The 16,642-nt window shown below is 38.7% G+C and overlaps 1 protein-coding gene across 3 annotated transcripts in view; it reads right to left on the bottom strand.

Annotated features, from left to right (window-relative positions):
- Positions 1–16,642, bottom strand: part of LOC125228769 (CASP-like protein 4U1) — a 29,875-nt gene that overhangs the window by 10,405 nt on the left and 2,828 nt on the right. The window contains exons 1-4 of one of the 3 annotated variants that reach the window (XM_048133444.1): positions 13,952–13,974; positions 8,068–8,286; positions 6,931–7,091; positions 4,089–4,232 (exon numbers count right to left, since the gene is read on the bottom strand). In XM_048133444.1, coding sequence (XP_047989401.1) covers positions 4,089–4,232; positions 6,931–7,091; positions 8,068–8,286; positions 13,952–13,959 — 532 coding nt within the window. In that variant the 5' untranslated portion in view covers positions 13,960–13,974. Of the gene's footprint in view, positions 1–4,088; positions 4,233–6,930; positions 7,092–8,067; positions 8,287–11,724; positions 11,778–13,951; positions 13,975–16,642 lie in introns of those variants that run through there. The other 2 variants (XM_048133442.1, XM_048133443.1) reach the window with 2 other exon arrangements.

The raw sequence follows: 16,642 nt of genomic DNA, 5'->3' as shown, positions 1-16,642 counted from the left end.
AATTTTACGAAAATGTGCGTGCCAAATTTTGTGTACAGACACAGAGCCGTCATATTTCGCGCATTTTTAGTTGACATTGTCATCAGTGACACTTGGCTCTTGACAAGTAATTATTTAAAGATATTGGTTTACTTAACTCAAGCAGACTCAGAAATAATGACGCATTTTGTCAATAAAGATACATATCGTGTATTTCGACACTGCTAGTGTAAATCGAAATGGCGTCTCGGTCAAACGCATTGACTATGAAGCAGGAGATCTCGAGCTCCATTCCGGAGTCTTTTTTAATCATTTGAACTTTTTTTGGATTTATTAAGTTTTTTTAATATTTTTAATGGAATAAATATTCTATTAAAAAAGACTCTTACTATATTTCTTTCCTATTTTTTATTTTCATACAAAAATACAATACAATCTTTATTATGCCTTTGTTGATAAAATAAAATATTACACGTCAGGTCAGGTACATAGGTCATAGTGTGGGCATAGTATTAGTAATGTGCTGACTTCCTTACATTTATACTGAGCTAGTTGTTGTGTGAATGTTTTTCTTCAACAACTAAATAGTTATATATACACGGTGTTTCCGGTATCACTCAAAACCTCAGACACCCCAACTGATTTTTATTTTTTTAAACTCATCTAGAGTATTCATCTTTTAATCTGATCGTTACTTTTTTTTTAATTGAATTTTTAATTTTCTGTACAGCTCTACTTGACTTTTAGCTCTACACTCCATAAAATAATTGCTAACTACCATCATAAACCATAAGACTATTTATTTGTGTACGTTACTGCAACGACATAAGGTTTACCAATAGACAGCTAAGATGTCACTGTAAAACACTTTAAAGCTTTGTCACAGTAAACTTCAAATTAGACAGGTAATCGCAGTAAGCAAATAAACTCAATATTCAAAATGACAAGGTTGTAATTAGGTACGAGTGCAATTTGTTATGACTTATGATAAACATTAAGATTAAACTGACAAACAACGTCAAACTAGTAGCGGAAAAATAATCGTCCAAGTAACCGGCCAGTATTAATACCCCTAAATACTGAAAAAAGGTAAACAACCTCTAGAAATGCGATATACACAATGTTGTATTACGAGTACAATAGAATGGGCACGTAAAAAATAACTAATAATACTAATTTAAATAAAAATATTACCATCAAGATATAGCTCAATCGATTCTACTCTCGATTCTGAACAAAGTGTTTTCAGGTTTTTAGTGTTAAGTGAAACACGGTGTATATGAATGTATGTAGGTATGTGGGTAGCTTTTGCACATTGTAATTTTTCCTCAGTTACCCGTTGAGCTCAGAGACCACGAATGCTGTAGTGTTCGAAACGTCGGGATGAATTGTAAATTCATTATACACGATTTAATCCGTTTTCATAGTTTTTATTTCATACTTTCATGAGTAACTATCGCGGTAACTGAAGACAATATTAACTGAATGGTTACAAATAATAATTATCATCAATATAATCTGGTCCAGGCAGGCAATTATGGTCGCGCGATAAATGATAAAACATCTGGCCGTCCCTATAATCGCACTTACTAATAGTGCGACAGGGACGGCCTGATAATTTATCGTCTATCGCGCGACCATGCTACCCGTGCTGTACTAGCTTTTGCCCGCGGCTTCGCTTGCGTTAGAAAGAGACAAAAGTAGCATATGTCGCTCTCCATCCCTTCAACTATCTCCACTTAAAAACATGTCAATCCGTCGCTCCGTTTTTCTTATTTTATATTTGACATTTATTTATATTTAAATAATTATATACGTATAGCCTAATTTCGTCGGTAACAGCGTGTTATGTAATGGCGTCGTTGGTGAACAGTCGCCTGTCACACCGTGAAACTGCGTTCGAATCCCGGGATTCTATAAACTTTTTGTATTTTTTTTTGATATAAATTTCGTATTTTTTATTGACCGAGCAAGAATGGAGAGCCGAAGGTATCAATTTTATCTTAGAGAACATATTGATTTTTTCATTGTCATTTTGAATTTCTATTTATTAAGTTGAGATATAAAACACAACTTTTAATACCCTCGCTAAATATAATATATTTTCGAAATTACTCCTTAGATAAAAAAAGTCCACTTGAGTTTTTAAAGCAAGCACTACGATACTTAGTTAACTATTGCATTTTCATTTACTAATTTAAGATTTCAAAAGCGATTTGAATACCCTTGCTCCATCGAAAATAAACAATTAGAAAAAAAATCATTCGAATCGTACTTTAGAAACTAAAATTTATCTATACTTTTTGGAATTTTTTAAAATATCAGATTATGATAATTATGTTAGAAATTCTGAGTTCGACGAACCCAAAAATTGTTACCATGTAAGAGAATAGGTTTTTAATCTTTTTTGTGGAAAACTCTCAGTAACTACTGTACGAGTACATATACATTTATGTATAAATAATAAAACAAAAAATAGTGTCTCATAGTGTTGTGTTCCTGCCGGTGAGTAAGGCTGCCAGAGCTCAACGAGGGTGCAGGGTGCTGACGACCGGAGGACTTACGGAACTAATTTGTTCCGTCTATTGTCCTTTGTGTCGTCGGCAACCCAAACCCTCCTTTGAACTTGTACACTCCTTTTTGCTGTGCACACACAGCAAAGGGGAGTGTACAAGTTTCTAATGGAGCGGCAACGCGCATGCGACACTCTTTGAGTTGCAGGCGTCCATAGGTTACGGTGACCGCTTTCCATCAGGCGGACCGTATGCTTGTTTGCCACCGACGTAGTATTAAAAAAAAAAAGAGAAAAAGTCCTGGATTCGAACCCAGTACTTCCATGCAAATCATGCGATAACACGTATTTACCGCAAGGCTATTTAAACAAGCTGTCGCCGCGTGAAATTATCGACTAGAAGGAATACAAAAACACTGTTTGTATGTGTGAGTGGTACTTAAAAATAGTGTAAAATAGTAAATTTAGTACATTAAGGGGATTAACGTTACAATGAGAAGTTGAATGTATGTTGTAATACGTCAATTTTAATTTTAAATGTTCGCAAAGCATAATTGAAAGTATATAAATGCCTGTACGACTCCACAAAAAAAATAAGACCGGTAATTTGCAGATTAACGCCATCTAACGCAGCCTGAGCTTCGGGTAACCTAGGCGAGCCACCTTAACATATTTGAAATATAACTTTGCCCCGGTCCGAACGTTAGGTCGGGTTCAGGGAGCCCAGGCACCATGGCAATGGTATATAAATAGAGAAGGGGCACAGATATATTTAGGAGGGGGGATAGGATACCAAATACCAAGAGACTAGATTCACTAGTTTCTAAGTCTGGCCCTACAGAGATAAGACAAGACATGCTATTGGCTATAGATGTTAGGTAGGTCATAGATCGGAATCTTCGGAGTAGAGACATTGACGTCACTAATGTACTACGTGTTTATATTCGTCAGTGGAGTGCGGCGGGAGCGGGGTGTTGGGTGGCGAGTGGGGGCGTACAGGCGTATATAGCGTGTTTGTATGGCGGCGGCGATTGGTGTTAGGTAGTTCGTAGTTCAGACTGTTCGGAGTAGTCTTCACAGGTGACTAGTGTGCGTACATACCTTCGTCAGTGAAGTGCAGCGGCAGCGGGCCGTTGGGTGGCGAGTCGGGGCGTACACAGCGATTACAGCGTTTTGTAGGGCGGCGGCGATTGGTGTTAGGTAGTTCGTACTGCTCGGAATAGCCTTCACAGGTGGTGAGTAGTGTGCGTACATTACATACCTTGGTCAGTGAAGTGCAGTGGGTGTAGGACGCCAGCAGGCGAGTCTAGGTGTACAGTCGTGTAACTCGTGTACAGCATGTTGTAGGGCGGCGGCGATTGGTGTTAGATAGTTCGTAGTTCAGACTGTTCGGAGTAGTCTTCACAGGTGACTAGTGTGCGTACATACCTTCGTCAGTGAAATGCAGCGGCAGCGGGGCGTTGGGTGGCGAGTCGGGGCGCACGGGCGTGTACAGCATGTTGTAGGGCGGCGGCGATTAGTGTTAGGTAGTTCGTAGTCCGGACTGTTCGGAGTAGTGTTCACAGAGGAGAGTAGTGTCAGTAGTGTGCGTACATACCTTCGTCAGTGAAGTGCGGCGGCAGCGGGGCGTTAGGTGGCGAGTCGGGGCGCACGGGCGTGTACAGCGTGTTGTACGGCGGCGGCGGCTCGGGCGCCGACGCGGGCGGCCTGCTCACGCAGCTCGGCTGCAGAGATGTGGTCGCTGCAACAAACAACCATGAAATCGAGGGCTGCCTACATTACGTTTAATCGTGAAATAAATGGATGGGTCTAGTATAGGTATGGGCTAAACCACCACACCAAATAAATAGCCAACTTTATTTGTTAGTAACAAACTGAGTATACACGGTGCTCGTGAGCATTGCGAGAAATTTTAACCACGGATTTCTGAGGCTAAAAATATATATATTTTTTAATACAGATAAGGAAATTTTGCCAAAAAAAAAATTTTTTTTTGTATTTTCTTTTTTACTATTTCTGAATGTATTTCCACATAAAAAGTAAATGTTATTCATCAAACTGACTTTTTTTCTAAAAACCTCATTTTTGAAGGGTTTCTTACTTTTGAACATCTATCAATGAGGATAGTGAGACTATTCTCCATACTGGCATCAACGTCGTTAAAAAAGCCTTTTGTACTGAGTAACAATAATAAGAAAAACATCTTTTTCAATTGATAATAACTCTGAAACTATGTGAAATCTAGAAAAGTGTATTATATGACATTTTAGTCTTAAAATGGGATCAGGAATATGCTTTTAAAATCTCTCGCAATGCTTACGAGCACCGTGTATATTAAATGATATAAAGTAAACTATTTTTTCTGTCTGTTCTTATTGCCCCATTCATTTCATTCTTTCCATCAAGGCCTAAGATTGATAAAATGTAGATATCACATCGGCAATTAGTTATGCATGTTTATTTATTAAAAGTTATCAAATATCCGTTGTAATAGATACGCATGTATGTATTGCATGTCTCTTTCTAATAAAGAGTAAAGTACTGACTAAAAGGTTTCTTTTTTTACTTTTATTTGTTTATTTTTTATAATCTGTTTACTCTGTTACCACTAGTTTTTATAAATATAAATAATAAATAAATAATTAATCCTTTTATAAAAGCTAAATAAATCAACAAACAAAACGTAAAAGACGGAATCAAAACTAAGTGTCAAAGTAATGATCGCGCTCAGACCTCTGACGTTACAAGGTATAACAGTGCTCGTAAGCAAATCGTCGACGATACGTCACCGCATCGCATCGCCAGTGCGTGTGACCTTGAACACTTGGAGCACCTTTTACTTTTATATGGGGCTCGTCTGATCCTTTCTCGCAAGACAAAGATGTAAATATATAGAAATGTAATCGCCGCGGCGATTTGAGGTCGAAAATTTGGATGTGATGTCATACATGGAGTCGAAACAGAAAACGCCGGCTTTTCTTTGTGTATGTAAGCTGTGTGGTGACAGGTTAAGAATTTCACCACCCTTTTGGGCTGGTGCCACCCCAAAAGTGGCACTGAAACTTCATTCATGTGCTCTGCCTACCCCTTTATGGGATACAGGCGTGATTATATGTATGTATGTATGTAAGTATACGACTAAGCTAATTATGTAAGTATTCGTAATCTACCAACTGTAGACAAGGGCCTTATTATTTAGGTACATATAATTTTAAAAGAAAACCCTGAAATAATAACGGCCTAGCCGATATAATAATCGTTAACACTAGAAGCCGATCGAAATGCAGTTGGCTCTATCGCGCCAATACGGAAGAGCGATAGAGATAACTAGCTACGACATTTACCTACGACAATGATATTATCGTAACAAGCGTTTGTGAGCCGTATTACCTATACCTACTGGCTCAAGTTAAGAAATTACGCATCAAATTAATAAATGAAGTCATAATTTTAAGAATATGTCATCATTACAGTAGTTAGCCATCTAAACGTATGCCAGACACACGAACCAGAACAATCGCCAGTGGTTAATCAGAAAAATAGATAACGCGGAGATATGACATCATTGTACCCTGATTCATTTACTAACCAAAGATACATTTGACCAAAATATTTTCATTACAATTATGAAAATAAGTATACAGGGTGTCCCAAGACTATGGGACATGAACGGAAAGTACCTTAAATATCGTAGATAGGGTATTTTGCTACAAGAAGACTTTATTTTATTTTTAAAACTAAGTAAAACTCCATTCATAGATTTTTAAATAATTACATGGTTAAACCGGGAATCAAACCCGCTACACGAGAAAAAAAAAAAACATCCTGTAATTTTGTCATACCGATCGATAGGCTTCATCATAAAGATTATCTTTCTCTAAATAACATAGTGTCGGAGATAAAAGGAAGACCATGAATTTTAACATTTTACATGGCAGACTCCTTAGCCTTAAAATTTGTCCGTACATTAAAAAAAAAAAAAAAATTTTTTTTGAATGCAGTTTTACCAAGTTTTAAAAATAAAATAAAGTCTTCTTTCAGCAATATATCCTATCTGTGATATTTTAGGTACTTTCCCTTCATGTCCCATGGTCTTGGGACACCCTGTATATGTAGTACCAAACAGCAATTTGTAGAACAGAATAGAAGTTCATTTATTCACAAACCGCAAACACACAAAAAGAGGAAAATTATACAAACAAAAAGACATAAAAACAGAAGATGTCATAGAGCACAGACTCGAGTCCAATATGCCACATAGGTAAGTCAAAAGGCATTGTCGGGTTCCGTAGTCAACTAGGAACCCTTATAGTTTCGCCATGTTTGTCTGTCCGTCCGTGTGACGAAATGTCTAGGTCGCCCACCGCGATGACCATTGACCACCCACACGAACGCGGGCGACATAGGAGCCCTGCACTATGACCAGCGAGACTACTTACAGGCGAAGACGCGGAAGGTGTGCGTGTTGCGCAGCACGTAGACCACGATGGCCACGGCGGCCACGAACAGCAGCACGCCGCCCGCCGCGATGGCCACCCACACGTACGCGGGCGACACCGGCGCCGCCGCGCACTGCAGCCCCTGCACGTCCTCCGTCAACCTGCACAATGACTATACAATCAGCAGGCCTGTCCAGGCTGAGCGAGTAGCGTCGCGTCGCGATGCAGTTTCCTAGCACGGCGTACAGGTAATGCAGGCAGACGTGCCTCGGCCGAGGTAGAGCGCACGATTCCCTTGGCAGAGGGACGTCTACATTATCCATTTGCCGTGATAGGACGTGGCCTGGCGACACTACTCACATTGTGCACAAGTACTTATACTACATATAATAAAAAAAACTCACAACTCTAACAAAAATAGTACCACGGTATACTATACGTAATTTAATAGCCTGTTACATAATAGTAACTTATGATAAGACTTAAGTAATGTAGGTACTACGTTTACATATGTAAATTATACTGATGTGCTAGTGTACAAGTTATAATGCTAGTTTATTTTACTAGCGGTAACAACAATTGTATTAAGTAAATCATATGAGTAATTATATTACATTATGAGTATTAAGACGAGCAATCGCGTCGGCAAGCTACGCGACTCAAAGAGTCACAATAATCATGAACCGGTCAAAACATCCATAACGACAAACCGATTCTCAAATGGTATCCTATTCCGATTGCAACCCAATCTTTTATTTCCTACAGTAATTACAGTAAGTTACATGGCACCGATCGAATGTCGGTAAATAGATACAATCAGCTGCCGCAGACAGGTATGTACTAGGCTCCACTTGCTTGCAAGTCATTTTCATAGCTCATTTTATCCTGGAATTCCTGGACACGTCATATAGTTTAAATATGAAATGTATCATACATATATTGTGACATATAAACGGCTCGACAAATACCTACAGTCTTTGAGTGTACTACATATTATATATTCTGTGGCGGGGTTCGAGGATATATATCAATGGATATAAATATCCGATATAAATATCGAATATTTTCGAACCCTGTTCTGTGGTCCAGGTTATTTGTCTACTTGAGCACCTCAGTATAAAAAGCAAAGGAACGAACCCTTCAAAGCAGTCTCCGCAGTCAACAACCGAGGTGATGCAGTTGTTGGTGTGGTCTCGGGGGGGTCTGCGCTTGAACTCCGCGCAGTCGATGCACCGGCGGCACTTGAAGACGGCCAGGTCGCAGTACTGGCCCTCGGTGCAGTTGTACTGGTAGCCGTCGCACTCCACGGGCTGGCCGGCCGCCGCGCCAAACCACGCCGCCACTAGCACCAGAGCCCTGCCGAAATAACGCACCATTAGTATTTGTACTATTATATAGTCTGTGCTAGCGAACACTACTCACCACTACAAACAATTCTAATGTGTAATTAAAATCCTCTAGTGATTAGACCAACGTGATGATCAGCAGCTGTTTTCAAGGATCGTATAGGTACCTACATTAATATAGATACCTAATTGTTGTAAGAGGTAATCATATACGAATGGAGTAGGTAGGTGGGCTTAGACTTATTGTAGACATAGAAATAAAATTTGAGACCCATGATATAAATCATATAATGATAATAACTTGTAGGTATTTTAATATTAATTACACACAAAACGCTGATTACATGTAAGTACATATACATAATTATATAACCTTTGATTACCTACTTCTAGATCATACTGTTATATATCAACATACATCCCATTCCCTCTTGATGATAAATAAAATTAATATAAGAAATAATAAAAACAAAACATTTCGAAAAATAAACTTTTTAACAAAAAATAAAACCGCCTTCAAAAATAAGCGCGTTACAAAACACGGAGAAACTAAAAAGCAAAAAATAATAAACCTTTGAATTCAGATTTCTTATCGTATTGCAATAATCTAAACATGCAAATTATAAACAAATCAATTATTTTTGTAGTCGGTACCAGACCTGTTCGTCGCCTTGCTATTGCCTGTTTGCCCCACCCAACCATACGCAGGCTGGTACCAGACTCCAAAAATAATTGATTTGTTTATAATTTGGATGTTTAGATTATTGCAATACGATAAGAAATCTGAATTCAAAGGTTTATTATTTTTTGCTTTTTAGTTTCTCCGTGTTTTGTAACGCGCTTATTTTTGAAGGCGGTTTTATTTTTTGTTAAAAAGTTTATTTATTTGTTGATTTTTAGTGGTTCCTATTGATATTATATGTATCAGTCCGAATATATGCACACTAGTGAAAGAATTATCCTTTAACTCCTAACCATTGAGGAGTTGACCTTCCATCATCAGCTCAGCCACATAAAATTATTACCATCAGGCGTAAATACTGGTGTACCTTTGAAAAATACACTAAAAACATTACATGTGCCTATAACATTTGAAGAGTTCCCTCGATTTCTCCAGGATCCCATCATCAGACCCCGACTTGGTGCCAATGGGACCATCTCGGGGTTATACCCGTACGATCAAAAAAAAATTTTGAAAATCGGTCCTCAATTCTCGGAGATATCAAGTAACATACATACAAAAAAATAAAAAAAAAAAAACATTCAGTCGAATTGAGAACCTCCTCCTTTTTTGAAGTCGGTTAAAAAAGAGTGCTTACAAGAGCGGTTGCTTCCGTTTTTTAAGAAATATCACTCCCGACCTTTATTTTGGCCAGACCTTGCCAGGTATTACTACGTGAAACCTATCATGGAGTGGTACAAAGCAAATAGAGTAGCCGTGGTACAGAAATATAGCTATACACTAAATTGTCTAGAACGTCGGCCCATCAAGGAGTATTGGAGTATAATGTGTGTGTGTGTTTCTTAAAATGTGAGGCTGGGAGGTTAATTCCGTGGCGGAGCTGCGAAAACTGTGGACCTGGCGACAAAGAGGTATCCTGATGTAATGGTGCAGACTCATATGAGTTGTGTTCGACGAAAAGTACGGTCCATGGTTTATTCGTCAAGAAACCTTGACTAATTATGATTTGCATTTAAAATACGTTAAATTTGCTCATAGTTAAATTAAACATCTTTTATTTATTTATTATACATTTTTTATAATAATCATTTATGTGTGCCCCACTTTTGGCGTGTTCAACCTTTATATGGAAAAAAAAAGATTGCATCTGAGACATACTTCGTTAAGCTAACCGCAGGATCCATGTGAAGGTAATCAGATTATTGACTGCAGTCAAGAACCTATCACAGATAAGACACTAAACATAAAGCTCCTCATAAAAAGTAGCAATGTCTCACGCAGTAGTAACACTGCAAATAAGAAACACCAATACGATCGCCCTTTTTTTTTCTTTTTTTGACGAAGTGGGAATGCTGTTACGCACGATGTGTGGGACTCGCCGTTTCTTTCCCCTCCCCTGTCGAGAGGGGGGAAACTTGGCCCTACCCACTAAACCCACTCCGGCGTTCCATCCTCTTTGCCGTTCGTGAGGGCGCGCTGGGATCGATGTTGTCATCATGTCATTCACCACGGCGCCCTCCGGCATTGCCCGGCCAAGGCACCCGCATAAAGAGGGGGATCAGAGACGCTTGATCCCCCTCGCTGGCATTCAATCAGGGGGTAAAACCCCTTACGGCTCGAGGCGAGCGTACGCTCTTCGCCTTCGACCCTGCCGCCTGCGTCGTAGCGGAAGAGCGTCTGCGGCTGTTTCTCGCTCCCTCTCTGCTTCTTCCTTCTGCGATATGATCACTTCGCAGAAGGAAACCACCGCATTCCAGTTTTTCTCGCTACCCAGCATAGCTTCTACTACGCTGCGTAGCGAGAGGTCCGCCATCCCCGTCGCCGCCCTGAGGGTGGCTCTTTCAACAGCCCAGCGACCGCACTCTTCCAAAGTGTGCTGGGCTGTGTCGTCCGCTGCGCCGCATTCGTGGCAGTGAGGCCCCGGCTCTCTCCGTACAATACGATCGCCCTGCCAGCTGGTAACAAGTGTGAGTCACCTAAGTCACCTTCTAGAAAGATCGCAAACAAAAGCTAAGGACCAGTTTTACCTGGCCCCGTAGCCGAATGGCATTTCTCCGACGCCAAACGAAAGCGATACGCCGCTGGCTCTGTCGCGCCAATACGCAAGCGCGATAGAGATAGATATCTACTAGCGCTTCGTTTCGTGAGCGTTTCGTGAGCGATTGTGCCATTCGGCTAGCCACCCTGATCATAAAAAAGGTTCATTTCGCCGGCCATTTCAAAGAAACCATTAAATAAACGTTTTTCAATCCTGTGACCAAAACACTTTCGCGTAAACAGGATGTTAACAGGAACTTATTAGAAGTTATTTGTTTGAGTAGGTAAATGCATCACGAAGACTGACGAGTATTATGCATTTCATGTGGGAAGACCTAACGAATACCTAACTGTACTTGAAATGAGTAACATTGATTTGGTCGGTAAGATGCTTCACGGAAAAACATTAGCAAGAGCATAAACGACCTTCAGAGCTCATTTTATAGGCGTAGGTGTAACGTACAAAGTACAATAGCGAACGTTAGGCCGGTAAGGTATATAATATACTATATTATGTGCGAATAGGCTGTATAAGATATTGACCATTTTCAAACAAGGTTTTCTACTCTAGACTAGACTCTACATTACAAATATATGAGTAAACAAACTATAGACACATAATATTATGTATATGCCTTACTATTACATGTCCTCCCTCCTCCATCTAGTTAGTAACACATAGTAAACAATGAAGCTGCACTATACATAGTAATAATAATGTACGTATACGTAAGAACGCTATAAAACGAGCTTTGTTTATAAGTCATTCGACGCGTGCGCAACCGAGACAGTCACACATTAAACTTGCACCCTACCTACCTGTTTACATACAACTAGGTTTAAATAAGTAAATGCGTAGTTAAACTTAGTAGGCTAGTTACACAGGCTAAGTCGTAGGCTAGCCGCTGTGACGTGGCCTAACATCACACGATATGGTTCGATCCTTCATACCGTTGTCCTTATCAGTCAATTAATCGTTGTGCTTACTGGGTGTAATACAATCAGGATCTACTATAGGTACAGTTTTGCAATATATATTAAGTTTATAGACCAGAGAAATAAAAGTAGTCGCAGGAAGAAGAATAATTATGTAGAAAGATACCAGTGATCTATTTAGTCACATCTTCTAGTCTACATCGTGTATGTTAATGTACGAGTTAAAAAAAGGAAGCAAAGGATGATCTCCAACAAAATAAACGTTTCTGTATGCCAAGGGGATAGCAAAAAAATATATCGAGAAATTCAAGGGATTCGTGTTAAATTCTCTAATACAAATTCAAATAAATTAAACATGTATTAAACCTATACCTATCATCTTATCGTTAAAGGTCACGACCTCACGTCACGACCCACGTCGGTAAATTAAGTGGGTATAAATATTTGCGTATATTAGTGTATAAGTATAATAAGATTAAGAAGTAATGAACATTTAAAATAGTAAAAAAGAAGTCTAATTTACAGTCTTATTTCCACTTTCACTGTCTGATAAAAAAAGGTAGGTACGCACAATACGCATTTAATCCAACGATAAAAAAACAGATATGTAAGACAATGTAAGTACAAACAAACGTAGGTATGTAATGTTTTGAAGGATAGCGGTAATTATTTTTCACCTCACCCTCAGCAATGGATACCTGCCTAATGACTAACATTCATTGAATTCTTTTTTTTTTTTTTTTCACGTGGTAAGATGAACTTTTAGACAATTTTTCTGAATGAGAAATATTAAACTCCTATTTTAAACTATTAACTACAAATATAAAGAAAAGATAATGATTTACGGCTATTAATTTCCTTGACAGGTGAGGTGGATAAATTTAGCAAAGTTTATTACCCCTCGTGTTTTATTTAAAACATCGCAAAACGTGCACATTATTTGTAATCTAAAAAAATCTAAAAAGAATTAGAAACATATTAAGTAAAAATAAATAAAGCAATAAGTTGAAGAGACCGCTGGGCTATTCCGATCGCCTGCCAAACTGTGGGTAACGTGTATCTGCGTAGCCAAAATGCCAATCGTTTACGCTTCTCTTCGTAGCGAACGAAAGCTCCGTAGCGTTACGCACTTTACGGAAGAATGCTAGAAAGAGAGATGACAATGCTACAGAGTGTATACGATTGACAAGTTGGATAGGCACAGAGGCCGCCTAGATCTTCGTTTACGCACTTGTGACACTCGATGCCTATTTTACTGGCTCACTCCAAAGGAGACGGGAATATGCAAAACTGGAAATGAGAAAGAGGATGCATTGCCGGCCCACGAGGGAAGAGTCCGCGCGAGTCGTCGATCTGCTAGTGATTATTCACCGCACTATTTTAATTCAGGATCCACACGTGTCCTACGGACACAGCATCCCCCGTTCGTCGATGATGCAATCACTGCTAGTGCTAATGTTAGTGCAAACTAAATCCACACACAAATGTGTATTGTATACTCGCAGCGTAACACCAAATATTATTATATTACATATTGGTAACGCATTTATAGGTAAGGTAATAATTCTACTAGATATTGGTAAGTTAGGTACAGTTATACGTATGAATTAAACGAGTAGCATAAGCTTATGTAGGAAATGTAGGAATGCTTGTCCTCTCCGTCCGTAAACTGTAGATTTATTATAGAAAATAAATAATAGCTGTGGTTGATACACTTCGTATCAAAATATTTTCAATTATGTTAAAATTCTGAACGGTCTATCCTTACAAACATACTACATCTGTATGAAAAACAGATTTCGCGCGAGTCCTTTATTTTCGCCTTCAAATAACTTGTACTTGTATGATATAGAGAGCTGTTTATAAATAAGCAAGTGATTTGATTGCGTAGATAACATAAAATAAAATTAATAAGTAGGTATAATAGTGACTACTTCTAGTGTGCCTACTAACGTTCCTATTTACATTCTAATTACGTAACTATTCTTTATGTCAACATTATCAAAAAATTACTACGTACCTTATCATTTTCTATTGCATTTAAAAGTTTTACAACAATATTTCCACTATTTTGACAATATGTACACTTGATGTACACGCACTTGACGGAACTTCAAAAAACTTCATTTGAAATGAAATGACTCTTGAATCTTGTATTATACCTGCGAGGTCGGACCTGTTATAACCATTGACAAATTGACAATAAACAATATAGGGCTGGTAACAGCTTACGGTCCTGTCCTGACACGTCACGTTATATTCCCTGTACCTGTGTATCCTTAGGACTTGTATAAACTAGAAACAATATATTAATTAGTAAAGAGCGAGTCGGACGCTTGCTATCAATGGTTCCCGTGTAATTATGAAGGTACATTGAGGCAATAAAATAGAACTATTTAGACTGAATTTATCGCGTATAATGTAATGACCAAAATAAATCCGAACATTTTGGTTTCTTTAGAGCCTTAATAAATTCGGATTTCCGGATTTGTCCCAAGGTTGCTTAGTATGGCCATATAAATTATTGCACTTAACTAAATACGAAATAAATACCCAGGTTTATAACATAGGTATCCAAAACAAATTGTAATATATTATAATGTACCTAGCTAACTGACACCGTCTTGTTAATATGTCCCTGACATTGTTTCGGCGTCGCTCAATCCGGTTTACCAGAATTGATCACATTCTCTACCATCCCTGCGATTTGCTCCGACTCCGACGCTCCGAGGCATGGCATGAGTCACCGCAGCTTTGCGATAGCGGGGTGCCTTGCGCCGACTGCCACGGCGAAACGAAAAAACATAAACAAGAATACAGTTGGGAGCCCGGCAACTTGTGCGAGACGAGAGTGAGAGGACAGGGTTGCCGGGCGGGCAATGCCAAGGATCGTATGATGAAATATTATGCAATCTTACATGGCAACAACATTAGGAGTTATCAAATAGGTTTTGTGGTAGATCATGTTTATATGTACGTAATAGTAAGTATCGTATGTTTCATTCAACAATACCTAAAGATTAAGGGAATTATTAAAAAGGAAGTCATTATATACAACCTATTCTTAAGTAGGTATCTCATTGAACTTTACCCAAGACATTGCTGCAGTTAGTATACGAATAGGGAAAACATACTTCACAGCACAACACATGGCGCTACTTTACCGCACTAGTGCGCAAAGTAGGTAATTACCTTGGTACTTTGGTAGGAATTTCGAGACTTTGAAGTCCCATATGTAATAGGTATAGAAAGTACATGTGCAACATTAGTACTAATTACAACGATATAAATAATATAAACTATGTAACCATATATAAAATTGACGAATTTCGCACATAAGTTCTGAAAACTTTGCTGTATAACGTACGTGTATAATACACGTGCAACTACGATGATCCTATTTTTCGCTCTTGTATCGTTAATACAATTTACAATGCCAAAGACTTTGGCCAACGAATGGGAAAGTAAAAAGTAATTAAGACAGTCAACTATATAGGTAATTTTACATTTCTTCGGATTAGTCAGGGTTGTGCCAAATATGAAAATTAAAATTGGTATATCAAAGGTCCTCTTACTTCAAAGTCTTTAAAGTTTAAACTAATAGAACACATAATGTCAGTTCATTATTAAATAGCAGAAAGATGATGTTTTCGGTAAAATGCTTAGTTTTATACTTAGAACCGGCATTTCGACATATCTTTGAGAAACTTTTTTTTCGATGCCAATCGATCCCATTTCTATCCAGGATAAATTGGCTTCAAAGCAGCAGCAGGCAGGATTGGCAAAAAAATAGTACGTGAAAAAACGCACACTGTTTAATAACCACAAAATTAAAATTTTGAAAAAACCCCCGATCGCGACCTAGTGGACTGATTTTCATGAAACATGGCTAAGAACACTCCCGACTAACTCAGCTTTCAGACAAAAAAAACTAAATCAAAATCGGTTCATCCGTTCGAGAGCTACGATGCCACAGACAGACACACACACAGACAGACAGACAGACAGACAACAGACAGACAGACAGACAGACATACACACAGACAGACACGTCAAACTTATAACACCCCTTCGTTTTTGCGTCGGGGGTTAAAAATAAAATGGATTAGGACAGTAACGAAACTAACGAAACCCTATAACATGGTGACAAAAGTGATACGTATTATTAGGATTCCTAGTTGGCTACGGAACACGATAAAAATTACTGCAACATTATGCTGAGTCGCGGCCCTTTTTAACCCCCGACGCAAAAACGAAGGGATGTTATAAGTTTGACGTGTCTGTCTGTCTGTCTGTCCGTCCGTCCGTCCGTCCGTCCGTCCGTCCGTCCGTCCGTCCGTCCGTCCGTCCGTCCGTCCGTCCGTCCGTCTGTCTGTCTGTCTGTCTGTTTGTCTGTCTGTGTGTGTGTCTGTCTGTGGCATCGTAGCTCCCGAACCGATGAACCGATTTCGATTTAGTTTTTTTTTGTTTGAAAGCTGAAATAGTCGGGAGTGTTCTTAGCCATGTTTCATAAAAATCGGTCCACTATGTCGCAGTCGGGGGTTTTTTCAAAATTTTAATTTTGTGGTTAGGTTATAATATCCATGTTTGACCTAATTATTTTAATTTTAACATTGTAACATTGTGATATTAAATAAAGCCATTCTATGTCTATACCCTAAAGATTATTTAGGAAGTAGGTACGTACTATCTTTTTGGACTTTTAGTTGGA

This window comes from Leguminivora glycinivorella, chromosome 8 (genome assembly GCF_023078275.1).
Source record: "Leguminivora glycinivorella isolate SPB_JAAS2020 chromosome 8, LegGlyc_1.1, whole genome shotgun sequence".
In the NCBI taxonomy this organism is placed as follows: Eukaryota; Metazoa; Arthropoda; class Insecta; order Lepidoptera; family Tortricidae; genus Leguminivora; species Leguminivora glycinivorella.
Note: the sequence above shows the minus strand (reverse complement) of the source record. Positions and strands in the feature narration are given on the sequence as shown.